We start from the raw sequence: 27,243 nt of genomic DNA on the forward strand, positions 1-27,243 counted from the left end.
GGCAAGATTGCAGCAGCGCCCACCCTGAGGCCTGCGCTGCTGCAGTTCGGCCACCCGGAGCGGGGGTCGTTGTCGTCGTAGTTAGAGCGGGCGACGGCGAGCCGCTCGTCAGTCTTCTGTTGCTCCGCAGGCCCACCCCCATCGAGTGGGGTTGTTCGTACCTGCGGAGGGGGAACCGAAGTTCCATTGGTAATGGCACTTTGAATGCCAGTGTTTTTGTTCATTATGGCTGTCGAGGCCTGAACATGTATGTAATTTTGGCACGGAGCCGTGTTTTTTCCTCATTTTCGAGCGCTAAGACTCGCCTGTTAATTATCCGAACCGCTTCACCAAGCATGAGTCGCCCTGTGTCAAGGTGACGAGTGAGGTATCCGTATCCCGGAGGCGTAGGAGTCCCTCGGCTCGGTCGGCCTTGTTGTCTGAGGCTTCTCTAGCTTAGTTAAAGGAACCCCTTGGCCGTTCTTCGACGAGCCGAGGCCAGGGGTAGCGGTATCAGCATGAACAGAGGCGGAGTTGGCTCGAAAATGAAAACCTGGTTGGCCGGAGCCTAGCCGGGTTGTTCGTTAGCGGGACCGACGCCAGAGTTGACCAGCCGAGGCCTCGGGTCGGGCTGGCGCCCTTGGAAGATGGTTGGCCGAGGCCCCAGAGGTGACCGGCCGAGCCGCCTGCTCGGGCCGGATTCCCGGAGAAGACCCTGGCGGCGATGGCCCGGGCGTGGTGATGACGTCGTCCTTCGGAGTGGAGGTCTTCGGACCGTGTCGCCGTCCGAGGCTAGGTCGAACCTCGCCGAAGTTGTCGTCGATGCCGAGGGTGCTGCTGGCCCCTTCCAGTGTCAAGACCCGAGCCTGCAGGATCAGATTGTCTTGTAGCGTGTGCCTTCTGCGGCCGCCGAGGCCAGAACACACACCCTCGCTGCGTTGTAAAGCTGCGTCTCTTTTCCTCTTGTTTCGAGTATCTGGACTTTTTTGTCGGTAACAGGGATATTTGTGCGAGCGAGAGTTGCTTCTCGCGGAAGGTGATGAGTGAGGTATCTGTATCCCGGAGGCGTGGGAGTCCCTCGGCTCGGTCGGCCTTGCCGCTTACGCGTACTTTCACCCGTCCATGAGGCCCTGTCACCGACTCAGTCGAGAAGGCTCGAAGGACCGCTTTGGCAGAAGAGCTTCCGAACGTAAAGACTTGTTCGGCCCGCGGAATCACTTTATCCGAACGCGAGTTACTTATCGCAGAAGGTGATGAGTGAGGTATCCGTATCCCGGAGGCGTAGGAGTCCCTCGGCCCGGTCAGCCTTGGCTGCTTACGTGTACTCCGTCGTTTTCAGGATCCACTTTTCGAAGTAGTCAGAATGCACGAAAGACATTCTGGCGGAAGAGATCTTTTTTCGAGGAAAATTTCAACGCAGAGGGGGTTCCCCCCCTTTTAGCCCCCGAGGGAGGGTCGGGCTTTGCCGAGGCGAGGCCGACCCTTCCTTGATGACTAAACTTTGCGTGGGTGCGAGGTATATGAACAACTTGAAAATATCTTAAGGGTAGAAGTGACGTAGCTGTTGGATATTCCAAGCGTTGCCGTAGACCTCGCCTTGACTGTTGGCCAGCTTGTACGTTCCGGGCTTCAGAACTTTGGCGATGACGAATGGCCCCTCCCAGGGGGGCGTGAGCTTGTGCCTCCCTCGGGCGTCTTGCCGCAGCCGCAGCACCAGGTCACCCACCTGGAGGTCTCGGGGCCGGACCCCTCGGGCGTGGTAGCGTCGCAGGGACTGCTGGTACCGCGCCGAGTGCAGTAAGGCCTTGTCCCGAGCCTCTTCCAGCTGGTCCAATGAGTCTTCTCGGCTAGCTTGGTTGCTTTGATCGCTGTAGGCACTCGTCCTCGGGGAGCCGTATTCCAGATCAGTGGGCAAGACGGCCTCGGCCCCGTAGACCAGGAAGAACGGCGTGAAACCCGTGGCTCGGCTCGGCGTTGTCCTCAGGCTCCAGACCACCGAGGGGAGTTCCTTCATCCATCGCTTGCCGAATTTGTTGAGGTCGTTGTAAATCCGAGGCTTGAGCCCTTGTAGAATCATGCCGTTGGCACGCTCTACTTGCCCATTTGACATGGGATGAGCTACGGCGGCCCAGTCCACCCGGATGTGGTGATCCTCGCAGAAGTCCAAGAATTTTCTGCCGGTGAACTGGGTACCGTTGTCGGTGATGATGGAGTTCGGGACCCCGAAGCGATGGATGATGTTGGTGAAGAACGCCACCGCTTGCTCGGACCTGATGCTGTTCAGAGGTCGGACATCGATCCACTTGGAGAATTTGTCGATGGCGACCAGCAGGTGCGTGTAGCCCCCGGGCGCCTTCTGCAAGGGACCGACGAGGTCCAGACCCCACACAGCAAAGGGCCAGGTGATGGGTATCGTCTGTAGAGCCTGAGCGGGCAGGTGGGTCTGCTTCGCATAGAATTGGCACCCTTCGCAGGTGCGGACAATTCTAGTGGCGTCTGCCACTGCCGTTGGCCAGTAGAAGCCTTGCCGGAAAGCATTCCCGACAAGGGCTCGAGGCGCTGCGTGATGGCCGCAAGCCCCTGAGTGTATCTCTTGCAGGAGTTCCTGACCTTCGGCGATGGAGATGCATCGCTGGAGGATGCCCGAGGGGCTGCGGTGGTAGAGCTCCTTCTCATCGCCCAGCAAGATGAACGACTTGGCGCGTCGCGCTACCCGCCGAGCCTCGGCTCAGTCGAGGGGTAGCTCTCCTTGGCGGAGATATTGTAGGTACGGGGTCTGCCAATTCCGATCAGGCGTGGCCCCGCTCTGCTCCTCCTCGACGTGTAGTGTCTCGCCCTCGGAGGCCGAGGGTACCTCGGGCTGAACCGAGGGCGCCTTGGGCCGAGCTGGGGGTGCCTCGGGCTGTGCCGAGGGTACCTCGGGCTGGACCGAGGGCGCCTCAAGCTCGGGCGAGTCGTCGATCTTGACGGAGGGTTGATGCAGATCCCGGGAGAAGACGTCCGGGGGAACCGTTGTTCGCCCCGAGGCTATTTTTGCCAGCTCGTCCGCCGTCTCGTTGTAACGCCGAGCGATGTGGTTAAGCTCGAGCCCGTAGAACTTGTCTTCCAGGCGCCGAACCTCATTGCAGTAGGCCTCCATCTTTGGGTCGCGGCAGTGGGAGTTCTTCATGACTTGGTCGATGACGAGCTGCGAGTCGCCGCGGGCGTCGAGGCGCCTGACCCCTAGCTCGATGGCTATCCGCAACCCGTTGACCAGAGCCTCGTACTCAGCCACATTGTTGGACGCCGGGAAATGGAGGCGTAGCACATAGCGTAGGTGTTTCCCGAGGGGCGAGATGAAGAGCAGGCCCGCGCCGGCTCCCGTCTTCATCAGCAACCCGTCGAAAAACATGGTCCAGAGCTCCGGTTGGATCGGAGTCGTAGGCAGCTGGGTGTCGACCCATTCGGCTACGAAGTCTGCCAATACCTGGGACTTGATGGCCTTCCGAGGGGCGAACGAGATTGTCTCGCCCATGATTTCCACCGCCCACTTTGCAATCCTGCCCGAGGCCTCTCGGCACTGGATGATCTCCCCCAAGGGGAAGGATGACACCACAGTTACCGGATGAGACTCGAAGTAGTGTCGCAACTTCCGCCTCGTCAGGATCACCACATACAGCGGCTTCTAAACTTGTGGGTAGCGGATCTTGGTCTCGGACAGTACCTCGCTGACGAAGTAAACTGGCCTCTGAACGGGCAATGCATGCCCCTCTTCTTGCCTCTCGACCACAATCGCGGCGCTAACCACCTGTGTGGTCGCGGCGACGTAGACCAAGAGGGCTTCTCCGTCAGCTGGAGGCACCAAGACAGGCGCCTTTGTGAGGAGCGCCTTCAGGTTCCCGAGAGCTTCCTCGGCCTCAGGGGTCCAAGCGAAACACTCGACCTTCCTTAAGAGGCGGTACAGAGGCAGACCTCTTTCGCCGAGGCGTGAGATGAAGCGGCTCAGGGCCGCGAGACATCCCATGACCCTCTGTATGCCCTTTAAGTCCTTGATGGGCCCCATGCTGGTGATGGCTGCGATCTTCTCCGGGTTGGCTTCGATGCCCCGCTCGGAGACGATGAACCCCAAGAGCATGCCCCTGGGCACTCCGAAGACACACTTCTCGGGATTGAGCTTGACGCCTTTCGCTTTGAGACATCGGAATGTCACTTCAAGGTCGGAGAGGAGGTCGGAAGCCTTCCTTGTCTTGACTACGATGTCATCGACGTAGGCCTCGACCGTGCGACCGATGTGTTCGCCGAACACATGGTTCATGCACCGCTAATACGTCGCGCCCGCATTCCTCAAACCGAACGGCATGGTGACATAGCAGTACATGCCGAAGGGCGTGATGAAAGAAGTCACGAGCTGGTCGAACTCTTTCATCCTGATTTGGTGATACCCTGAGTAGGCATCGAGGAAGGACAGGGTTTCGCACCCAGCAGTGGAATCCACGATTTGATCGATGCGAGGCAGAGGGTAGGGAACCTTCGGACATGCTTTGTTGAGACCAGTGTAGTCTACGCACATCTGCCATTTCCCCCCTTTCTTTCTCACAAGCACAGGGTTGGCAAGCCATTCGGGATGGAATACCTCTTTGATGAACCCTGCTGCCATTAGCTTGTGGATCTCCTCGCCTATCACTCTGCGCTTCTCCTCGTCGAATCGGCGCAGAGGCTGCCTGACGGGTCGGGCTCCGGCCCGAATATCCAGCGAGTGCTCGGCGACATCCCTCGGTATGCCAGGCATGTCCGAGGGACTCCACGCAAATACGTCGGCGTTTGCGCGGAGAAAGTCGACGAGCACTGCTTCCTATTTAGGGTCGAGCCCGGAACCGATCCGGATCTGCTTGGAGGTGTCGCCACTGGGGTCGAGAGGGACGGCCTTGACCGTCTCCGCTGGCTCGAAGTTGCCAGCATGACGCTTCACGTCTGGCACCTCTTTGGAGAGGCTTTCCAGGTCGGCGATGAGGGCCTCGGACTCGGCGAGGGCCTCGGCGTACTCCACGCACTCCACGTCGCATTCGAACGCGTGTTTGTACGTGGGGCCGACGGTGATGACCCCGTTGGGGCCCGACATCTTGAGCTTCAGGTAGGTGTAGTTGGGGACGGCCATGAACTTCGCGTAGCATGGCCTCCCCAGTACCGCGTGGTAGGTTCCTCGGAACCCGACCACCTCGAACATCAGAGTCTCCCTTCGGAAGTTGGAGGGCGTTCCGAAGCAGACAGGAAGGTCGAGTCGTCCGAGGGGCTGGACGCGCTTCCCGGGAATGATCCCGTGGAAGGGCGCAACGCCTGCTCGGATGGAGGACAGATCGACGCGCAGGAGCCCGAGGGTCTCGGCGTAGATGATGTTGAGGCAGCTGCCCCCGTCCATAAGGACCTTGGTGAGCCTGACGTCGCCGACGATGGGGTCGACGACGAGCGGGTACTTCCCTGGGCTCGACACGTGGTTGGGGTGGTCAGCTTGGTCGAAGGTGATGGGCTTGTCGGACCAGTCTAGGTAGACTGGCGCCGCCACCTTCACCGAGCAGACCTCCCGGCGCTCTTGCTTGCGATGCCGAGCCGAGGCATTCGCCGCATGCCCACCGTAGATCATGAAGCAGTCGCGGACCTCGAGGAACTCTCCTGCTTGGTGATCTTCCTTCTTGTCGTCGTCGCGGGCCCTGCCACCCTCTGTGGGTGGCCCGGCCCTGTGGAAGTGGCGCCGAAGCATGATGCACTCCTCAAGGGTGTGCTTGACGGGCCCCTGATGATAGGGGCACGACTCCTTGAGCATCTTGTCGAAGAGGTTGGCACCTTCGGGGGGCTTCCGAGGGTTCTTGTACTCGGCGGCGGCGACAAGGTCCGCGTCGGCGGCGTCGCGTTTCGCTTGCGACTTCTTCTTGCCTTTCTTCTTGGCGCCGCGCGGAGTAGACGCCTCGGGAGTATCTTTCGATGGGCGGCCCTGGGGCTGCTTGTCCTTTCGGAAGATAGCCTCGACCGCCTCCTGGCCAGAGGCGAACTTGGTGGCGATGTCCATCAGCTCGCTCGCCCTAGTGGGGGTATTGCGACCCAACTTACTCACCAGGTCGCGGCAGGTGGTGCCGGCAAGGAACGCGCCGATGACATCCGAGTCGGTGATGTTGGGCAGCTCGGTGCGCTGCTTCGAGAATCACCGGATGTAGTCCCGGAGAGACTCTCCCGGCTGTTGCCGGCAGCTTCGGAGGTCCCAGGAATTCCCGGGGCGCACGTACGTGCCCTGGAAATTGCCGGCGAAAGCTTGGACCAGGTCATCCCAGCTGGAGATCTGCCCCGGAGGCAGGTGCTCCAACCAGGCGCGAGCGGTGTCGGAGAGGAATAGGGGGAGGTTGCGGATGATGAGCTTGTCATCGTCCGTTCCACCCAGTTGGCAGGCCAGGCGGTAGTCCGCGAGCCACAGTTCCGGTCTCGTTTCCCCCGAGTACTTTGTGATAGTAGCCGGGGGTCGGAACCGGGTCGGGAACGGCGCCCGTCGGATGGCCCGGCTGAAGGCCTGCGGACCGGGTGGTTCGGGCGAGGGACTCCGATCCTCCCCGCTGCCGTAACATCCCCCACGCCTGGGGTGGTAGCCTCGGCGCACCCTCTCGTCGAGGTGGGCCCGACGGTCGCGATGATGGTGCTCGTTGCCGAGGCGGCCCGGGGCCGCAGGCGCGGTGTTGCGCGTGCGCCCGGTGTAAACCAAGGCTTCCCGCATGAATCGGGAAGTCGCGGCATGAGGTTCCGAGGGGTATCCCTGCCTTCGGGAGGCAGAGCTCTCGGCCCGTCGGACCGTAGCGCCTTCCAGGAGATTCTTGAGCTCTCCCTGGATTCGCCGACCCTCGGTGGTTGATGGCTCCGGCATCGCGCGGAGAAGCATCGCTGCTGCAGCCAGGTTCTGGCCGACCCCACTGGATGCGGGTGGCGGCCTGACCCTGACGTCGTTGGCGACGCGATGCTGGAGACCCTGGGGCAGGTGACGTATTTCTCCGGCCGGGGGTTGGCCCGCCCATACCTGCCCGACGTCCCGGCGGATCGGCTCAAGCGCTCCTGCTCCCTCGTCGAGCCTGGCCTCCGCCCCGCGGACTTGCTCGAGCTGTGGGTCGTGACCCCCCGTCGGAACGGGGACCACAGCTAGCTCCCGCGGGATGTCAGCGCGAGGCACCGACCTAGGGAGATCACCGTCCCCCGGCATGCCGAGATGGTTGCCTTCGGAGGGATCCCCTAGCTCGACGTGGAAACATTCGCGGCTTGGGCCGCAGTCCTCGTCGTCGAGGCTGCGGCTACCGTCGGAACAGTCGGAGAGGCAGTAGTCACATGCGGTCATGAAGTCCCGCATGGCAATGGGGTTGCCAAATCCAGAGAAATCCCAATAGATGCTGGGATCGTCATCCTCCTCGGACCCAGATGGCCCGTAGGTCGAGACGTCCGTCAACCATGCGAAACCCCAGGGGGGGTGCACTCGCCTCTACGAGAGCGCCCGCCAAAGCAAGGTCGCTTGGCGGGTTGAGGCTGAGTCCAAATGACGTGGGATGGGAATCGATCGGTACCTTTCGGTCGACGAGCAGCGACATAGTCACGTCGGGGACTGATTGCACCGCCGTCTCAGGTACGAGGGTGACGTCCTGCAAGCTCTCCGCGAGCGCGCTGGCGTCGTCCACTTGCTCGGGGTTGGCGTGTCGCGGGGAGACGGCGCTCGCCTTTGTCTCAAACGCGAGGTCGACGCCCGACGCGCCCCCCGTTGGGGCGCTGGGGACGTCGACTCGCTCGACAGTCGACGAGGCGCGGCCTCCCGCTTGACCTTGGTTGCCCCGCCTCCTCCTCCGTTGGCGGGGGAGAGGACGGGGCGAGCTCGAGTGTTGTTCTTCCACCACGCGGGGAAGGCGTCGTCGATCCCGCCGCCGGCGGGCGGGCTGTCGGCCGCCATTGTCGTTGTCGCGCGGTGGCGGAAGGAGTATCATGTCGTAGCTGCCGTCGAAGGACATGAACTCAAGACTCCCGAAACGGAGCACCGTCCCGGGTCGGAGAGGTTGCTGGAGACTGCCCATCTGGAGCTTGACGGGAAGCTGTTCGTCAGCACGTAGCTGGCCCCTACCTGGCGCGCCAACTGTCGGCGTTTCGAGACCGGGGGGTCCCTAAGCCGACGAGTGAATGTCGCTGCGTGCCCCAGCCCAGATGGGTCGAGCGCGAAGGGCGAGCGCGAAGGGGGGAAGCGAGGTGGCCGGAGACGGGCGTGAGAGAGGTGGAAATCCCGCGGCCTTCGTGTTCGTCCCGCGCCCAGGTCGGGTGCGCTTGCAGTAGGGGGTTACAAGCGTCCACGCGGGTGAGGGAAGCGAGCGGCCCCAAGAGAGCGCCTGTCCCGTCCTCGTCCCCGCGCGGCCAACCTTCTCTAAGAGGGCCCTGGTCCTTCCTTTTATAGTCGTAAGGAGTGGATCCAGGTGTACAACGGGGGTGTAGCAGAGTGCTACGTGTCTAGCGGGGGAGAGCTAGCGCCCTAAGTACATGCCAATGTGGCAGCCGGAGAGATCTTGGCACCCAGCTGGTGTGATGTCGTGGCCGTCGGAGGAGCAACGGAGCCTGGCGGAGGGACAGCTGTCGAAGCGGTTGAGTCCTTGCTGACGTCCTCCTGCTTCTGTAAGGGAGCTGAGAGCCGTCGTCGTCACAGGGCTTGAGGGGCGCCATCATTGCCTATCTGGTGGAGCTAGCCAGATGGGACACCGGTCTTGTTCTCTACGGCCCGAGTTGGCTCGGGGTAGGGTGATGATGGCGCTTCCTGTTGACGTGGCTGGCCTGCGCCCTAGGTTGGGCGACGTGGAGGCTCCTCCGAAGCCGAGGTCGAGTCTGTCTTCCATGGCCGAGGCCGAGTCCGAGCCCCTGGGTCGGGCGAGGCGGAGGTCGTTCGGCAGAGGCCAGGGCGGAGTCCGAGCCCTGGGGTTGGGCGGAGCGGAGTTCGTCGTCTTCTGGGGCTGAGCCCGAGTCCGAGCCCTGGGTCGGGCAGAGCGGAGTTCGCCGTCTTCTGGGGCTGAGCCCGAGTCCGAGCCCTGGGTCGGGCGGAGCGGAGTTCGCCGTCTTCCGGGACTTTAGCCCGAGTCCGAGCCCTGGGTCAGGCGGAGCGGAGTTCGCCGTCTTCCGGGACTTAGCCCGAGTCCGAGCCCTGGGTCGGGCGGAGCGGAGTTCGCCGTCTTCCGGGACTTAGCCCGAGTCCGAGCCCTGGGTCGGGCGGAGCGGAGTTCGCCGTCTTCCGGGACTTAGCCCGAGTCCGAGCCCTGGGTCGGGCGGAGCGGAGCTTCCTGTGTTGCCTTTGGCAGGGCCTGACTGCCTGTCAGTCTCACTCTGTCAAGGGGCGCTGCAGTCGGAGTGGCGCAGGCGGCGCTGTCCTTCTGCCAGGCCAGTCAGTGGAGCGGCGAAGTGACGGCGGTCACTTCGGCTCTGCCGGGGGGCGCGCGTCAGGATAAAGGTGTCAGGCCACCTTTGCGTTAAATGCTCCTGCGATTCGGTCGGTCGGTGCAGCGATTTAGTCAGGGTTGCTTCTTAGCGAAGGCAGGGCCTCGAGCGAGCCGGAGATGTGTCCGCCGTTGGAGGGGGGCCTCGGGCGAGACAGAAATCCTCCGGGGTCGGCTGCCCTTGTCCGAGGCTAGGCTCGGGCGAGGCACGATCGAGTCGCTCGTACGGACTGATCCCTGACTTAATCGCACCCATGAGGCCTTTGCAGCTTTATGCTGATGGGGGTTACCAGCTGAGAATTAGGAGTCTTGAGGGTACCCCTAATTATGGTCCCCGACAAGTATCTTGTAAGAACGTAAAAACTGCGAGGCACAGGAACCTACTTGCCAAATCCTGTAAGAACCTAATATTTCTTTCAATATCTTGTATCATGCATAGAGAGCCTGTTAGTAATGATATACCATGGACAAAAACTGAACAAGGACCCTCTACTGTATTAGAGCATTGGAATTTTAATATGTGGTTAGCTGAGAACATCAACATTATCAATACCTATATCAAGCGTGTATCAAACTTCTTTTTTCTGATTGAACTATTGACTAACTAATGACACATTTCTGGCGCTTTATGACTTATGCTTTACCAGGCTTCTCATATTTGGCTTTCTCTGCTACGGCAGCATTCATGCAGCACCTGATTTTATATTTTTGGAACCGTTTTGAGGTAATTTAGTGTCTCATTTTTGTGTTTTTGTATTTCTTTATCTAATGCTTGTTACTCCCTCCATCCTAAAACAGTTACCTTATAGGTCTGGGCATGGGACTTTTTAAGGAGTGAAAACGTTTTGGTACGCAGGAAACAAAAAGGAGAGAGATAGATAACAGTGTTTTTAAGGCATCGCCTAGGTGACGCCTAGGCGTCCAGGCGATCTAGCAGGACCTTAACAAAAACAGGGAGAGACGTATAAGAGCTGACCTTGGGGTAGGCGATCCTATGTTGTCACAGGAAATATTGGTGCACTTGTATGTGTCACCGTGCGGTTTGGTTGTCCTAAGGCATTTTTTGCATGCGTTGTACCACCATGAGCTATCAATCTTGAGCACCTTTACGATGACAAGCCATTCCTTCTTCTGTAAACAATGTAATTGAAGTGATCAGTTATGAACCTGTGATAAACCTTATGACTGCAAGGTTTAGTCGAGTAGAGGGACCTCACCTTATTTTCAAAAGGATGGAGGTACTTAATATCCTTGAGCTTCTTATGTTCAGGAACTGCAATTACTGTACTCTCAGCAGCTGCTTTGCCCTGATCCCAGATGACAGGGTGGTGGTTGGTTTCAGCACTGTTTACCCACACCAGTTTACGAATGACAGTAATCAGATTTGGTGAGAAAGACGAATGAAAATTGTATGTCTGAAAACCCAGAATGAGTAAGTTACCTAGCTCTGAGAGCGTTTACTTCCGGGACCGGTTCGTTTATGTACCACTTGCATGACGATCCTCCCGACAAAGACACATTATCTAAAATACAATGGAACCTTTCAGATGCTCATGTGTATTAGCAGTGCAACCAAAGGGATGTAGTAGACCTACCAGCGTAGCTCCTCACGAGAGTGCCAACAAATATTATGATCTGTGGTGAGGATCCACTGTCCCTGTGGACCTGTTCAGCTGGGAAAGTTGTGGCCCGCTCGCCCCAAAGCACAACATCAACGGTTGGACCGGTATCCCTGTCGGTGTGAAGAACAGCGAGTTTACAAATAAATTGGTCATTGTATCGCGTTAGGTGTGGACATCGCAAAGAAACAAAAATCGTAAACTGTGCATCTAGAGCTTCAAAATAGCTGCTTGTTTAGATGGTCGATGGTAGCTGACGCTGTTTAGTAATCTTCTATATGAGCACAGTGTGCATGGTATGCCCATGTAGTAAAGGAAACTTTGTCCGGGCAATGGATAATATTAGACATGGAGGATTGGCTGAGCAGGAAAAATGATCTCTTCTAAGGTACATTGCAATGAAGTATGGTCAACTGAAGACATATAGGTAGTTTAGAACCAGTTTTCCTCTGCAAGGAAGATGACATTTTTTTATTTCCCGCTATGGGCAACTTGTTTGTAGCATATTCCCTGCATGATCTGTGGACATAGTGTCTGCTGAGTTTTTGGACGCAAATTGACCCCCAACGTGATGTAATGGCGTTCTTACTGTCTTGGTGCATTTACCCTTCATCTATTCACTTGAGCGTATGGACAACTTTGCTAGCGTGGAGAACGAGAAGTGGTAATCTGTGGTCTAGGTTGAGGCTGTTCACGGGTTCCTTGCTATGTTGATGCAAACAAAATCAGACTACATATACGTATGTGGCACCCAAAAGGAATGTGTAGTATGATAGGAATGCACATGGTACCTTGCATTGCTTATAGTGACTGTTCTCTTCATAACCTCAGCCTGTCGTCCCCTTGTGCGTACTGATGAAACCTGGGAGATCACGCTGACAACACCGAGCACATCTACCATAGAGATGGCGAGGCCATTAGTACTGTATTCATGTTACCTATAACATGTAAACCACTATGCGTAGAAGGTTACCAGTGAAATATTCCTTGTAGTCCACGCGCGGTTGGAGCTGGTCTATGGGAGTGAGGTTATATGTGCAAACCAGAAAAGCAGGGGGGATCTGGAGGATAACCTCAACCGTAGTCCACTTTGTAAAGCTGATCATGTTGCAATTTTCTACCGGTTTGTAGAATCTGTTAGCTTTCCTGACTAAGAAATACTTCAAGTTGTATATCCTTCCCTCATCGAGCAGCGCACTGAACTGTTGGCACAACGGAGGATAGATCTGGGCATGTATGCTGTTTCCCTAACAAAAGGAGGTACCATTTTAAGCAACACGCAAGATTTGCATAGAGCACTGTATAGAAGAACTGCTAGGACATTGTATAGCATGTTGGCTGAGCTGGTGGTTACTATGCATGCACAAGTATTAGACCAGTATAAAGATGGATCTACCTCTTCATCAAGCAAAACAAGATCAGTATGCAGGAGCCTACTGTAATACCCTAAAAGTTCAATCTTGTGAAAATCAGGAAAATTTCTCAAAGGCTTTAAATCAAAACCCCTTTCCATGACAATATTCATATGTTCAAAGTTACTACTCCCAAAATGAATATATTTTGACTAAAATAAAAGATACTTGGATAAACTAAAGTGTTCTTGGATCGAAGTATATAGAAGAATTAAAGCTATTTCTTAATATATAATCTACAATCTAAATTATATTTCCCTAAAATTCATAAGGTGTGAACTATTCTCTATTTCATGATTGGAATCATGTATAAAGGAACTAAAATAAAACACACACACACACATATATATATATATATAATATTTTCATGATGAAGTTTTTGAACTGTGCATTCTAAATGAATTTGAAATTTAAAACCACATTTGAATTTAACTAGATTTGGGAATAGGGAATAGAAAACAAGAAAGAAAAAAAAACTGAAGACCTCCTCGCGCCTTGGGCCAAAATTTTGTCTCTGGCCCATTTCTTCAGCCACTGCTCGGCCCACTATCCCTTCCCTGTACGCCGCGCTTACCCCAAAAACCCTAGCCGCCAGCCCAATTTCGCGCGCCCACCGCAGCTCAGCCTCACACTCGGAACCCCTCACTGCCGGTGGGCCCTCTCTGCCAGGTCGTTCGTCCTCAAACAGAACGCGCGAACTCGGTAACAATCCCATACCGGCGCCATGGGATTTCTCCGGATGATTCGCTAATATCGTTGCAACCACCACGGTTGCTGCGTTTAACTCGGCTGAACCTCGACTATAAGTCCCTCGGCTGCCTCGCACCCTTTGCCATCTCGCGCTGGTGGTCTACGCCCTATCCGAGCAAGCGCCATGGATCCACTGCGGAGTACTCCGCGTCCTGCTGATGTTCGGCCGTCGAGTGGATGTCGGGAGATCGTTTCGGTGCACTGGTCGACTACGTGGGCGAATTCGCTTGTTGATTGAGGAATTGCTCGTCGGAGTCCATGGTGGTCCACTGGGCCGTTGCCGTGTGTGGACCTACTCACTACACGGTAAGTCTCCCCTCAAACTGCTTACCTTCATCTCTAGCTCGCGTAACAACGATGGGAGTCGTGGTTGGCGTTGGGGCGCCTGTGTGCTCATCGCTGTGGGATCACTTCGCGTCGGGCGGCCATGGTTAATCTGCAGGGAGTGAAGAAGCGATGGGAAGTCGAGAGGTAGAAGACGTCGCGCGGCCGTCGGATTTGAACGGAGGGCTCAGATTTGATGCAAGGCACTCCTTTCACTCAATTAGATCTGAGCCGTAGGCTGGATCGGATGGCTGGAGTTGATCCCGACCCATTAAAATCTAGCCGTCGAATGTTAATCCAATGGACTGGGCTGCGTACCGGTTTCGGTGAGCCAAGATCTAATCTGGACCGTCTGGGTTAGATCGGGCGGCTCTGAATCAACGATACCCCTTCGCCGTGCACTTCTTTCAAAAGAGCCCCCGTGGAACCTAGAAACTAACCCTCCGTCCTATACGGCTGTTCGTTGAGTCTTAGTAATTTTTACACCGTGACCCCCGTGCTTCTCTGTTTTTGGTGCCCGGTCCAGGAAATAGGGAAAATAGGAAATTAATATTATAAATAGATTTTTAATACAAAAATCAATCCCGAGACTTATATAATTCATATTAAATTCATTTTAGCTCCAAATTAATTCATTCCAGAGACATTAATTTTGTTTTAATATTGTCTACCACTTAGTACCTCTGTTTAGCAATGAAACATGAATTAAAATTATTCATCGGAATTAATCTATACCATGTACTCAATAACTCCATAAATTCATAATTCAATAACCGTAACTTCGTTTTGATCCATTCTAGTTGCATTAGTCTCATAATAATATTTATTATCATCTGGTAACTTTGTTTTGTCATGAAATATAGGTTAAAATGTTGCACTTAGTCTATTCTATACTTAACCACGTGGATCTTCGGAAACCCATAACTTCATAACCGTAACCCCGAATTTAGCGGTTCTCGATCCCACGATCTCGTAGCTTCGCGTAGATCATTATTATGCAGTTTGGTCGTATATTTGGTGTGATGTTAATTTTGCCTATACCATGCTTGTTTGTATTGCTACGACTAGCGCGAGGTTACGAGCCACCTGAAGATCATCCTGGTACCTGGAATCTCAAGTGCCAGGCAAGTTGTGCCCTTGATCACTTCCTTTACCCACTCATGTTCTAATTAATCATAATGATCTGCATAGGTTAATTTTGATGGGACCCAATAGGTTACCCTAGTTTGTCTATCTTTATACCTTGTTTACCACTGAACTTTTTGGGTAGTACTTGCTAGTGCTTTATGTGGTTTTGGGTATGAAGATACATTATTCATGATCACACTTTTATCATCTGTTTATTATCACTGTTCATGATAAGATCATTATGTTAATTGGAACATGGAGAACCACCCGGGATAACAGTGCTACCACAAGGGTTTAATGGGACGCCCTTGGCCGATTAATTAGGAAAGCTAGTGGAAGACTACCTTACCTGAAAGGGGCAAGGGCAGTAGGGGAGTGGTCAGTGTAGGGAGGCCCTCGGGAGGATTTTGCTGCGATGGCGGTCCTGCAAGGGATTCCTGCATTGGAGCTTCCTATAAACTGTAGCGGGTTTTCTGAAGCTAGTGGAACTTTGTAAAGGCCTCGTAGTGTTACCCTGCCTCGCCTCCTCGGTAGAGGTGTATGGGAAGTCGCGATCCCTTGGCAGATGGGTAACATGACTTGTGGGTAAAGATGCGCCACCTCTGCAGAGTGTAAAACTGGTATACTAGCCGTGCTCACGGTCAAGAGCAGCTCGGACACTCACATGATTAAATTATGGAACTTAAACTCAATTTGTCATATGCATTGCATCGCAGGTGAGGTTGTTACTTTTGTTCTACTACTTAATTGGGTTGGTATTTACTTATACTTAGTAATTGCTAATAAAATTTTGACCAACATTAAAAGCAATGCTCAGCTTCAGCCATCCTCTTTGGTAAGCCTTACACTTCACATGAGCTCCCACCTTTGGCGAGTTCATACACATTATTCCCCACAACTTGTTGAGCGATGAACGTATGTGAGCTCACTCTTGCTGTCTCACACCCCCACAGGTCAAGAACAGGTACCGCAGGATGAGGCGCTTGGAGGATGCTGCGATGTGTTCGTGAGAGGTCTAGGCCGTCGTCTCCCAGTCAACTTTGGGTTGCTGGACCGTTGTCTCCTTATAATGTAAATATTTATTTTGTATAGAACTCCTGTTATATATAAAGATGTGACATTCGATCCTGTGCCACTATACATCATATGTGTGAGACTTGGTCCCAGCATATCTGGTGTTTATGTTCGCGCCCGGGTCTTGGTGCCCCTAAAACCCGGGTGTTACAGAAGTGGTATCAGAGGAATGTTGACTGTAGGACGAAACCTAGATAGAACTGGACAACCAATACTCACTTACCTTTGCTACTCTGATTCTTTTCTAAACTTTTCTTAATCTTTTCTCATCTATTTTCCGCTTTACTCTGATTATTCTTACCTTTTCTTTCTAAGACAAATGTGGATTTCACACTTTGAAATCCTGTACCTAAAGTGACCTTTAGAAATAGGAGACCTAATCTTAGGAACAAAAGCAAAACTATTTTTGTAGATATTGGTATGCTTGAATGTTTGTTCTTATGATATTTGTCTGATCTTTGATTGAGTGTGATGAGTTGTGGAGTAATGTCCACAATTACATCTGCATATATAGACATAAATATAATAAAATTCATAAAATAACTAGACAAACTAGGTTATCCCTCATCAAAGAATCTAACAATATCCATCTTAGCTTAAAAGATTCATATTCTACACTCATAGATCCATCTTATCTTAAAAGATACTCTATTACCTTAGTAGATTAATCTTATCTTGAAAAGATTTTATCTTATCCTAATAGATCTAACTAACCTCAAAAGATTCTACCTTGTCCTTATGGATTCATCTTGCCCTAATAAGCATATTTACCCCACACTAGTAATAACCATGATCTAATCCAAAGTAATTAGACACTAACTAGTTTAATCTAGTCATACCAATCTAATCTAGATCCCATCTAATCTCATATGATCTAATCTAATGTGGCTACTTAAACATGATAATTAATACTAGTGAAATAGATTAGACACTACTAGCTATGTTTTAACCTAAATTGATACCTTATAACAACTTGGCCATACACAACTACTTAACATACACGATGGGTTGTCTAAACCATCCATTCCAACCTAAACATCAAACCAGATCTTGACCTACCTCATGTGGCTTATCCTACCCACATATATCTACATGACCCTAAAACCTAGTGGGAGACAACAAGATTGGAGACTGAAGATGATCAACCTCATCAAGAAAGGATAAGCACCAATTCAAGTCTTCAAGGATCAAGCGGGGTCACCAGATGAGTCAAGATCTACAATTTGGGATGGAGTCCTTCCTTACCATACTCCTTCTTACCCAAACCTACCCATGCTTTTGAGACATCTTTTATCCTACATAATAAAGTAGTTATATATATACCCATGCTTTCCTAATCACCTGATAATTTGTGATATAAAAAAAACAAATCTTTTGATATTAAAACCAACTAGAAACTAAAACATAGACTACAAACCAAACTTGTTTGATACCCTTTCTTACAAATCTCGAGGACGAGATTTCTGTTAAGGGGGGTAGGATTTGTAATACCCTAAAAGTTCAATCTTGTGAAAATCAGGAAAATTTCTCAAAGGCTTTAAATCAAAACCCCTTTCCATGACAATATTCATATGTTCAAAGTTACTACTCCCAAAATGAATATATTTTGACTAAAATAAAAGATACTTGGATAAACTAAAGTGTTCTTGGATCGAAGTATATAGAAGAATTAAAGCTATTTCTTAATATATAATCTACAATCTAAATTATATTTCCCTAAAATTCATAAGGTGTGAACTATTCTCTATTTCATGATTGGAATCATGTATAAAGGAACTAAAATAAAACACACACACACATATATATATATATATATATAATATTTTCATGATGAAGTTTTTGAACTGTGCATTCTAAATGAATTTGAAATTTAAAACCACATTTGAATTTAACTAGATTTGGGAATAGGGAATAGAAAACAAGAAAGAAAAAAAAAACTGAAGACCTCCTCGCGCCTTGGGCCAAAATTTTGTCTCTGGCCCATTTCTTCAGCCACTGCTCGGCCCACTATCCCTTCCCTGTACGCCGCGCTTACCCCAAAAACCCTAGCCGCCAGCCCAATTTCGCGCGCCCACCGCAGCTCAGCCTCACACTCGGAACCCCTCACTGCCGGTGGGCCCTCTCTGCCAGGTCGTTCGTCCTCAAACAGAACGCGCGAACTCGGTAACAATCCCATACCGGCGCCATGGGATTTCTCCGGATGATTCGCTAATATCGTTGCAACCACCACGGTTGCTGCGTTTAACTCGGCTGAACCTCGACTATAAGTCCCTCGGCTGCCTCGCACCCTTTGCCATCTCGCGCTGGTGGTCTACGCCCTATCCGAGCAAGCGCCATGGATCCACTGCGGAGTACTCCGCGTCCTGCTGATGTTCGGCCGTCGAGTGGATGTCGGGAGATCGTTTCGGTGCACTGGTCGACTACGTGGGCGAATTCGCTTGTTGATTGAGGAATTGCTCGTCGGAGTCCATGGTGGTCCACTGGGCCGTTGCCGTGTGTGGACCTACTCACTACACGGTAAGTCTCCCCTCAAACTGCTTACCTTCATCTCTAGCTCGCGTAACAACGATGGGAGTCGTGGTTGGCGTTGGGGCGCCTGTGTGCTCATCGCTGTGGGATCACTTCGCGTCGGGCGGCCATGGTTAATCTGCAGGGAGTGAAGAAGCGATGGGAAGTCGAGAGGTAGAAGACGTCGCGCGGCCGTCGGATTTGAACGGAGGGCTCAGATTTGATGCAAGGCACTCCTTTCACTCAATTAGATCTGAGCCGTAGGCTGGATCGGATGGCTGGAGTTGATCCCGACCCATTAAAATCTAGCCGTCGAATGTTAATCCAATGGACTGGGCTGCGTACCGGTTTCGGTGAGCCAAGATCTAATCTGGACCGTCTGGGTTAGATCGGGCGGCTCTGAATCAACGATACCCCTTCGCCGTGCACTTCTTTCAAAAGAGCCCCCGTGGAACCTAGAAACTAACCCGCCGTCCTATACGGCTGTTCGTTGAGTCTTAGTAATTTTTACACCGTGACCCCCGTGCTTCTCTGTTTTTGGTGCCCGGTCCAGGAAATAGGGAAAATAGGAAATTAATATTATAAATAGATTTTTAATACAAAAATCAATCCCGAGACTTATATAATTCATATTAAATTCATTTTAGCTCCAAATTAATTCATTCCAGAGACATTAATTTTGTTTTAATATTGTCTACCACTTAGTACCTCTGTTTAGCAATGAAACATGAATTAAAATTATTCATCGGAATTAATCTATACCATGTACTCAATAACTCCATAAATTCATAATTCAATAACCGTAACTTCGTTTTGATCCATTCTAGTTGCATTAGTCTCATAATAATATTTATTATCATCTGGTAACTTTGTTTTGTCATGAAATATAGGTTAAAATGTTGCACTTAGTCTATTCTATACTTAACCACGTGGATCTTCGGAAAACCATAACTTCATAACCGTAACCCCGAATTTAGCGGTTCTCGATCCCACGATCTCGTAGCTTCGCGTAGATCATTATTATGCAGTTTGGTCTTATATTTGGTGTGATGTTAATTTTGCCTATACCATGCTTGTTTGTATTGCTACGACTAGCGCGAGGTTACGAGCCACCTGAAGATCATCCTGGTACCTGGAATCTCAAGTGCCAGGCAAGTTGTGCCCTTGATCACTTCCTTTACCCACTCATGTTCTAATTAATCATAATGATCTGCATAGGTTAATTTTGATGGGACCCAATAGGTTACCCTAGTTTGTCTATCTTTATACCTTGTTTACCACTGAACTTTTTGGGTAGTACTTGCTAGTGCTTTATGTGGTTTTGGGTATGAAGATACATTATTCATGATCACACTTTTATCATCTGTTTATTATCACTGTTCATGATAAGATCATTATGTTAATTGGAACATGGAGAACCACCCGGGATAACAGTGCTACCACAAGGGTTTAATGGGACGCCCTTGGCCGATTAATTAGGAAAGCTAGTGGAAGACTACCTTACCTGAAAGGGGCAAGGGCAGTAGGGGAGTGGTCAGTGTAGGGAGGCCCTCGGGAGGATTTTGCTGCGATGGCGGTCCTGCAAGGGATTCCTGCATTGGAGCTTCCTATAAACTGTAGCGGGTTTTCTGAAGCTAGTGGAACTTTGTAAAGGCCTCGTAGTGTTACCCTGCCTCGCCTCCTCGGTAGAGGTGTATGGGAAGTCGCGATCCCTTGGCAGATGGGTAACATGACTTGTGGGTAAAGATGCGCCACCTCTGCAGAGTGTAAAACTGGTATACTAGCCGTGCTCACGGTCAAGAGCAGCTCGGACACTCACATGATTAAATTATGGAACTTAAACTCAATTTGTCATATGCATTGCATCGCAGGTGAGGTTGTTACTTTTGTTCTACTACTTAATTGGGTTGGTATTTACTTATACTTAGTAATTGCTAATAAAATTTTGACCAACATTAAAAGCAATGCTCAGCTTCAGCCATCCTCTTTGGTAAGCCTTACACTTCACATGAGCTCCCACCTTTGGCGAGTTCATACACATTATTCCCCACAACTTGTTGAGCGATGAACGTATGTGAGCTCACTCTTGCTGTCTCACACCCCCACAGGTCAAGAACAGGTACCGCAGGATGAGGCGCTTGGAGGATGCTGCGATGTGTTCGTGAGAGGTCTAGGCCGTCGTCTCCCAGTCAACTTTGGGTTGCTGGACCGTTGTCTCCTTATAATGTAAATATTTATTTTGTATAGAACTCCTGTTATATATAAAGATGTGACATTCGATCCTGTGCCACTATACATCATATGTGTGAGACTTGGTCCCAGCATATCTGGTGTTTATGTTCGCGCCCGGGTCTTGGTGCCCCTAAAACCCGGGTGTTACACCTACTGTCATCCTGAGGATCAAGGAATTCCCAAAGCCTAGAGACACGCAAACACAAGGTGCGAGAGCAGTCTCCAACCATAAGGCTAGGAATGAGTATGTCCCCCATCTGCAGTAATGAAGCAGAGGTCAGTCATTTCCAGCGAAATAAGTAACCAATAAACACTACACTCGATGCTGACAAGGGCAGCATGCTTACAAAAAAAATATTTAGGATAGGAGAAACATGCCCGGTAAAGTTAGGTCAACATCATTGAGTAGGCATCTACCACGGATGTTGTATGACAAGATCAATTGGAGCACGCAGACATAGTGGTTTCCCTTTGTAAACTTGCGACGTATAGTGCTCGCTTGTCGGTAGGCCGCTAGACGAACGATATAGGAGACCAAAAATTCTTTGGTGGGGAAGCAGTCATAGAACATAATAGGTACGATAACTAAACGCGTTGCCGGTATATACATTTTTATTTTACACATTGGTTATGTACAGGTTTGAGTCGATTATGCACTAAGAAGTCTGCAGGGGGGGCTGCATCTACGGCCTGCAACACTTCTTGGTAAACAACGTTTCGAGTCTGTGATCCGCAGGAACCATCAGGATTTTCAATCAAAATTCTAAGACCACTTCTAGATGTAACCCTTGAAACAGCGACGTAAAGCTGGCCATGCGTAAACACAGGCCTGTCAAGGTAGAGGCCAACCTTTGAGAGGGTCTGACCCTGGCTCTTATTAATCGTCATGGCATAGCATATTCGTATTGGAAATTGTCTTCTTTGCAATGTGAAGGGCCATTTGACATCGATAGTGTTAAGCGCAATCCTCGGTATGAAAACCTCTTCGTCGACTCCGGAGGGCGTTAGTACTATGCATTTAAGAACACGATGTCCGACCTCAGTTACAAGCATCCTTGTTCCATTACAAAGCCCCACGGTCTGGTTCAAGTTACGTAACAGCATGACTGTGACGCCTCTTTTTAGCACGAGTTTGTGGCAAGGGAAATTCGCTGCATTAATAGAGTTTAGGAATTCAGTAGGATATAGCATGTCAAAATCAGGTATGCGTTCAGACGCCTTTGAGATCGTGTCGCAGCTAAGGCATTGGACACCATGTCCAGGAGCATTGAGACAATGTAGTCGTTTATTTTATCGGTTGTAAGGTTATTAGGACATACAATGGCGCGTGTAGCTAAGTATGTAGGGTCCATATATTTCTCTAACAAACCTGGGTAGACCTCGGATATGAGTGCCACAGCAGCATCACCATCCGTATGTATCAACAAATCTTCAGGAATCGTAATCCATGTAGGTTCGGACTCGTCTCCTCTTGTCATCGCTGGCAGAGCACCATCGCCGATATCTAAGACCCATTTGCTAAACTGTTCCAAGTCCGCACGTTCCTTACCATGTAAAGACGGGTTGGAAAGCCTCATATTTGTTCGCAGTTTCAAAACAGTAGCGTGTTGCCACAACGGTGAGCTGGTAATTGATGCGTTAACTATTGCAGATCGTGAACCTTTGCGCACCACGGGTAAAATCTGGCGAAAGTCTCCTCCAAGCACAATAGGTTTGCCACCAAATGGGATGTTCGCATTTTCCGCTCTATGTTTCGAAAGAATATCACGCATAGTCCTGTCTAGGGCCTCAAAGCAATGTCTATGGGTCATCGGTGCCTCGTCCCATATGACAAGAGAAGTCTGCTGTATAAGTTCAGACAGCATGGTACCTCTCTTGACACCACAAACACCACCCTCATCTAGATCGAAGGGTATTTTAAAACGTGAATGAGCAGTACGACCTTTAGGTAATAGTAGTGAAGCCACGCCGGAGGACGCTACAGCCAGCACAATTTTTTGTTGGGACCTTAAATGCGTGAGTATAGCGTTCCACAAGAAAGTTTTACCTGTCCCACCATGTCCACATACGAAAAATACGCCCGACGAGCAGGAGAGAGCAGACTCAGTTAGCTTTTCAAAAATGAGCCGTTGGTCAGCATTCAACTGCGAGACAGCAGCAGCAGCATGGTCACGCAACAGCAATGGTTCAGGACTCAGTTCGTCGTTTATCAGCCGGTTGCTAAACACTACGTCACAACAGGACGATAAGATTGGAAGGTCATAATCAGCTATGTTGGCACCACTGTTAGCGAATGTGTCTGCTAGCTTCCTCAAAAGCAACGTAAGGAGTTGTTCATGTGGAGCTGTGTAGTGCGGTTTGCCAAGGGCTTCTCTAAGACCACGGTGTATGTCATCGGTGAAGTAGATCCAATATTTGTCAAACAAAGCACGAACATTGCAAACAGGACAATGAACGACAATGGTAACGAACATTTGTCGAAGCTGAAACGCCGAGGCAGAGACTATTGCCTCATCAAATAGAAGGTTCCACTCGTTGTCACCTTCGAGCAAACCACGTGCTTCGCACGCCTCTCTGAATGTTGCGTACACAGTATTTTGGAAGGTCCTTATATCAACGAAGCTCGTCGCACCTGAAACAAACATCAAGAGCATACGTAGATAGTATAGCTCCCCAGCTGTTGGGTGCACGTAGTACATGCGACCAATCTTGGCAGACAACAACCTCCTTCTACGCCAACACCTAACAGAAACGTCCCACGACCACTCTTTGGGGAAATCACAATAAGTCAGGCGACGTGCATCACTATGTTTCATGTTTGTTTCAAACCATTCAGTTAGCATAGTCTTTTTTGCTGCACGGCTCAAAAGCAACGCTTGTAGGTCTGCCCCAGGCTCGTACTGCACGACGTTCTTTTTAGGTAAGTGCACCGCCAGACGTTCCACAGAAGGTACTCTAAAGTGAATGTCAAATTCGAAGATTCGCCATAGAGCTTCACATGTTGATAAGTATCTAGCATCTATGTATTCGCGAATCTCATTTGGCGGGGCTATTTGAGGACCTGGAGATGCATTAGTTGTGTTCGCAGTCAACTCAAAATATATCTTGGCTCGATCACTTCCCTTGGTAACATATTTAAACAAGTACTTGATCATGTGTGTTTTGTTGCACCACTCGACATTAATATGGGCATTGTATTTTTTGAGCAATTGCATATTGTATGGCACTACGCTTCTATTGTCTAATTTTACTCCACCTTTTACTACGAACCGACAGCTGTTTCGTCTTCTATAAAGGGTATAGCCAAAAGCGTCAATGACAGTCTCGTCTTGGTACGTCTTAGGGAATTTCTTAGAGCATCTGTCGTTTTCATGCATGGACACCGCCTGTTGTAATCACCGCATGGACCATGTATCATGAATTCATCAACGAGAGCATAACCCAAGGGGTCTATGGCAACGTCAGGTATCTCAGCACATATGAAAGCGTCAATGGCGCAGGCCTCTGTCTCTGAACGACCACCAAGCAACCATAGAAGACAGTGTATGTGTGGTAGGCCCCTTTTTTGGAATTCTACGGTATAAATCACTGCATAGGAAAGGCTACAGATGAGAGCATGCAAAGCAATATTAAGGGACCACTCAATGTGTCAAGTTAAGTTGAAGCTCACCAGCACGGATAGGACCAAAAATTTTATTTTCTCTAATGTCTGCTATGAATTCATCGACCTTCATATGGAAGACCCTTATAACGATATCGGAACGATCGCATGCCTGCTGACCAGGCTCGAAGCGAAGCGCATCGACTATCTCCTTCCATTTAGGATTGCATGTGAAGGTGACGAAGAGATCTGGCGGGCCGTATACTCTGCATATGGCCATCGCGTCTTGGTAGTTCATTACATGGTACCTTCGGCCGCCCGTAAAAGATGCAGGCACGATCACTCTTCCACCAACTGAATCTGCACTGGTGAGACCCCTGCCAATGGCGTCGGTTATCCCCTGTACGGATTCACAACGCAATTCTTTTTGGTGGTCCGCTATGAATTGCAATCGAGATGCCTCGATCGTAGAATACGCATCGACAGCTAGCTGGTTGCTCAACCTACCATAGCAAGTGAATGGGTTCGGTTCGTTGAGCCTATAGTGTGAACGATGTCTAACAAATTCAAGCATCGTAACATACTTGCGGCATGTGGCATCGCCTTGTCCTACGTCAGTGTATTTTATTCCAAGGTGATATCCACGATCACCGTAAGGGAAAAGCAGCGGGTACTGCAGGGCCATGTAGGACGGGTGCAAGCACAAAACATGTTTGAGTCCACCCTCTCTAGCATGCACGAGGACATCGTACTTGTATTGTGAAGGTAAGCAATCACCCACTATTACAGCAGCGAGCTCACCATTGGCCGGTAAGTTGTATTGTGCGTCATGACGTGTGTTACAGCCTAACAATCGCAACGTCACCTTTTGGTCACCTTCTTCATCTAAACGTTCTTTAGCAAAGCGAAATGCCGCAACCAGCTTGTTATGCTCATCTAGCATGTTAAGTAATAAACGGGCCACCTCCGGATCCGGGCGATCATGGACATCAGGCTCGTTCTCAAACATGCCCAGCCTATTTTGCACCTCGTGTTCAGTGTCATATATGTAAAGCTGCGCAAACTGTGGTCGCAAGCCATTACTGGGTAGTAGCGAGCCAATGCGATGGTGTACGACACCATTGATTTTGAAAACATAAGGTGCAGTACCGTTATTTATCGATCTATCAACGACGGCGCCTAGTGAGGTAAACGCGAAAAGGGAATTGTATGACCGAATTTGCCTAAGGAACCTTCTGGCACGACTATCACCATCGAATCGCAGCAGGTCACATAAGGGTGCCGGTGGACATTTGTAAGGCTCCAAAACTATCTTGCCTCCTCTGCAACAAAGGTTGTACACAAGCTTGCGCTGCGCAACAGCAGACACACTTTTGACCCGTTCCTGAAACCAGAAAACGGCGCCACAATGTGGGCACTCGTCCGACGGGCCACCATAGTATGAGCGATCTTTGTAGGTCTCTACAGGCAAATATGTGTAAATGCTGCATGGATTACTTTAGGAACATGTAGAGAAAATAGTCTAGATGGTACACAAGTACCTTTAAGCAACTCGATGTATGATCGCTCAAGAGGCGGTGAGGCTCCATCCGTGGTAACTATAAGCAGGAAGGCGAGCAGAATTTCATAGGCTTTCTTTAACGCACACCAGATATGAAACCAAAAGATTATTTTGGAAAAGACATGCGGTAGGGAAAAACCATTGTTGGCACATGCTCGTTCAGCAGACGCAGACGTACGACGCATTCTCTGTTTGCGATGGTGTCTGTTAGCAGTGGCAACCGTCGTAGGAAAGTCGAGTAAGGACTTGTCGCCTACAAACGGCATGCACACACATCTTAGTATGAGCATAGAGTTGTAGTAGATACAAGCAACATCAAAAGCTTGACAGTCACTAACCTGGCCGCTTTTGACGAACCTGTTGAGAACGCAACGAAATCGCATAACGCGACGCGTGTGCCGGCGCCGAAGCCGATGGCTGCTCAAGTGTGTTCATGTGTTCGATAGTAGCTGTTCAAAGACATAACGAACGTTCGCTTATCTATGCGAAAGGGAAAGAGACGGATTACCTTAAACAAAGGCTATATTCAACTCAAAGAGCGCCTAATATTAGTGCAGAATTTGAGAAATTGCAGAACGTTGGGCAATGGGGTTTCGACGGCAACACACCATGTTCTCACATGTTCCCCCATCCATTAGCAGCAGCACACACAACAACAGGAATGCCAAACTAACAGGTTCGTATGGAAGGGCAGATACCACAGGCATATCTCTGTGAGAAAGTAGGCAGTTGGCGGGAAGAGGAGGAGGTCCCGCGAAACGGCGGGAAGCCAGCTAACGCGCTCGATAGTAGTTGTTCGAAGACGAAACGATTCTATGTTTGTGTAGGCGAAAGGGAAAGAGCTAGACTGGCCTAACCAGGGGACATATTAAACCTAAAGAAGGTAGCTATACCAGTACATACCTCACAAAATCGCAGAACGCTGAGCACTTGGGCTTTGACGGCAGCACGCCATGCTGTCACGTGTGCCCCCATCCATCATTGGCAGTGCACACAAAAACATGGATACAAAACTAATAGGGCCGTGGTCGTATGGAAGGGAAGGTTATGCAGTTGTGTCTCTACGAGAAAGAAGGCAGCAAGAGCGGCAATAGAACCGATGAGTAAGCTGCAAGCACGCTGATTCGAAAGTGTCTACAGACTCTGAAAATAGAATTACGTACCAATGTCTTGTAATATGAGTTCCTAGGTATTGCATGTTAGTCAACCTGATCCACCAAAGATTTTGGAGTGTAGGATTCGGTCTATGGGCCATCATTTTTTCACGACAATTGGTGACCCAGTTGAGAAAGCCATATTTGTAAAGCCACATAAGCTAATTTGTATTCTAATATGTTGGTCGAGCCATATTTTCTAACTTAATCTTAGGCATGACGATAGCCTAGATAACTCTGTTTCTCCCCAAAAAAGTACAGTTCCAAGAAATTGATGTGCGACATAATGACAGGTAAGGAAGCGCCACAGGACCACACCCAATCTGAAAAGTCTACTTGAATTATTTGAGTGTGTCATATCTTATCTCTGTTTTTCTTTTCATTCCCTTGTTCTTTTTCCAAGAATACCATGAATGAGATAATATACATGGAGGTGTATCAGA

The 27,243-nt window shown here is 50.4% G+C and overlaps 1 protein-coding gene across 8 annotated transcripts in view; it reads right to left on the reverse strand.

The window, feature by feature from the left end:
• Positions 1-27,243, reverse strand: part of LOC100383940 (uncharacterized) — a 38,881-nt gene that overhangs the window by 8,066 nt on the left and 3,572 nt on the right. For 4 of the 8 annotated variants that reach the window (XM_020537457.3, XM_020537460.3, XM_020537456.3 and 1 more), the window contains exons 3-10: positions 20,635-20,741; positions 12,453-12,489; positions 12,030-12,303; positions 11,848-11,950; positions 11,033-11,169; positions 10,879-10,960; positions 10,655-10,781; positions 10,414-10,568 (exon numbers count right to left, since the gene is read on the reverse strand). In XM_020537457.3, coding sequence (XP_020393046.1) covers positions 10,414-10,568; positions 10,655-10,781; positions 10,879-10,960; positions 11,033-11,169; positions 11,848-11,950; positions 12,030-12,303; positions 12,453-12,489; positions 20,635-20,741 — 1,022 coding nt within the window. The remainder of the gene's footprint in view (positions 1-10,413; positions 10,569-10,654; positions 10,782-10,878; positions 10,961-11,032; positions 11,170-11,847; positions 11,951-12,029; positions 12,304-12,452; positions 12,490-20,634; positions 20,742-27,243) is intronic. The other 4 variants (XM_035958969.1, XM_020537459.3, XM_035958970.1 and 1 more) reach the window with 1 other exon arrangement.

The sequence above is a fragment of the Zea mays genome, chromosome 5 (assembly GCF_902167145.1).
Source record: "Zea mays cultivar B73 chromosome 5, Zm-B73-REFERENCE-NAM-5.0, whole genome shotgun sequence".
NCBI lineage: Eukaryota > Viridiplantae > Streptophyta > Magnoliopsida > Poales > Poaceae > Zea > Zea mays.